Raw genomic sequence first — 2,048 nt, forward strand, 5'->3', positions numbered from 1 at the left:
GTGAGCGAGTGAGTGAATGAATGGTAAATGGCGAGGATGACAGCCCTGTCAAGTCACGGCATGACGAGGTATAGTGATGGAATTCTTCATTCCTTCCATCGCGCATCTCTCTTCTGCACATTCCATGCAAATCCAACTAACTACACCACTTGGCTGTTTGAACAGCACACTTGTACTGCAGCCTTTCACCTCACTGCAACCCATCAATGCGTGAAGCGGACGCAGTTGCCACCACATCCACACCTTACAACGCTAATGTTGACAACATCGTCTCATGTCTTCCTCAATGGTGTGCCTCACTCCCTCGTAGTCTTGCTGTAAGCAGTCAGCCATTTCAGACTTGCAATAGACTCATGTTGCAACAGCAACCATTCCCCCTGTATGGGGAGCAGCGTATCCAAGACCTTGGTCAAGGTGCCTGAAAGTCTTGTTTAGGGTAGTTTTTCTTTCAGCCTCACGATCTGATGAAATATGAGGTCAAGTCTGTTTTACTATCGAGACGATAAATCTCTAGTCTAGAAGCAAATATTTTAGATCCCTTATTACTGAGACCAAGCTGCATGTGGTAGATAGCAACCTCATGTGACTGTAGAGGTGGAATGATGAGGCCAAACGATCTCTCACTCTGTGTAGGAGAGCCTGCATTTGGCTAGGCGGACTACTAAAAGATAGTCGCCAGTCTGATAGGCTAACCTGCAAAACGTTGAAGGAGTTGAGAGACGGGGCTAGGCCCAATGACCTGGTTCAGAGACCACGCCTTCCGACAAAGGCTCAATCGCCTGCCTTAAGTGCTTGGACAGAGCACTCACCTCACCTTCGGCCTACTTTCTTTGCTCTTCCTGTGCAAGAATCCCTTCTCTTTGCTTCGCCTATCACTGCCACCTCACTTTGTCGGCCTCGCAACCACATCGACAGCCTTATCCGAAATACGACTGTCATTAAGAAACTGCAGCTTTTTCGAGAGAGAACACAGCAACCGTCCCATACATCTCTCCGCTGTTTAGTGCATGACTAGTAGTTCTACGTCAGATAAACACATCCACATAAATGCTCATACTCAGAGAAGAAAGCTTATATGGCTATCTTAAATCCAACTTTTTTATATAAAAGGTATAAAATCTAAAATAAGGAGAAATTAGTAAATTAGATGTGAGTAGACCCTGTTGACAGACCCTAGCTTCATCCCCAGACTTTAACCAAAACATTTCGTGTTAAATTTCACATTATTTTTATTCTAAATAAATTTTTAAACAAGAAACCATTTTCGCAATTTGGCATCTTACTTTGATTTGTTTAATTGCTCCAACCGATACCTACCACTGGTGTGCCCGCTCTTTGAGCTGGCTACGTCTGCTTGTGCCGATGTTACGCGCCTGAGGTCGCAGGCACGTTGAGTAAAACGATGTGTGGTAAAATCATTCTACTTTAGTCCAAACTCATCTCTACGTCATGATTAGGTGTGCTTACTCCATATGAACTGCGCATGCCAGTGCATTCCTGCAAATTTAAGTAACCACTCCAACCTGGACGTGGACACTTAGCACGCGGCCCATTTCAGCGCTGTTCCACCACGCTGTCGACTAATCTGTAGTCCCATGAGCACGTCGTGGTGTTCCACGTGAACCACACTAAGCATTAGCGACTGTGCATATTCGCTCCGACACACCAAATGAGAAGGGCTATCCATCGGTTAATTCACCCTTCCTTCATAAAGCGATAACAAAAGCCGAATGTAACGTAGAAATAACTCGCAGGGCATAGAAACACACTCACCGAGTTTCTCGACATGACCATCTGAGGTGGAAATATCGTGTGAACGCGGACGTTCCTTAACCGCTGCCCTTGACCTCATCCGCGTCAGGGCATCAACCTGCAAGTTTCAACGCGTTAGTGCTCAGGCCGCCACCCATTCACGATCGTCCACTCATCACTGCAAATCACCGGTAAGTCTTCAGTAGACGCTTTTTGTCTCAGTGACTACCGTTCAAAATGGCAGTCGTTTCTTGGCTCCTCAGCCGAATTTACAAAGCAGCACCTCCTTTTAGAGT

At 46.1% G+C, this 2,048-nt stretch overlaps 1 protein-coding gene across 1 annotated transcript in view; it reads right to left on the bottom strand. All coding sequences in view use genetic code 11, as the record gives it.

Moving 5' to 3' along the window:
- Nucleotides 1–1,453: 1,453 nt before the first annotated feature.
- Nucleotides 1,454–2,048, bottom strand: part of EGR_04961 (ATP-binding cassette sub-family G member 2) — a gene marked incomplete at both ends in the record, with an annotated part of 10,161 nt that continues 9,566 nt past the window's right edge. The window contains 2 exons of the mRNA XM_024494210.1: nt 1,454–1,497; nt 1,774–1,870. Coding sequence (XP_024351304.1) covers nt 1,454–1,497; nt 1,774–1,870 — 141 coding nt within the window. The remainder of the gene's footprint in view (nt 1,498–1,773; nt 1,871–2,048) is intronic.

The sequence above is a fragment of the Echinococcus granulosus genome (genome assembly GCF_000524195.1).
Source record: "Echinococcus granulosus chromosome Unknown EG_S00034, whole genome shotgun sequence".
In the NCBI taxonomy this organism is placed as follows: Eukaryota; Metazoa; Platyhelminthes; class Cestoda; order Cyclophyllidea; family Taeniidae; genus Echinococcus; species Echinococcus granulosus.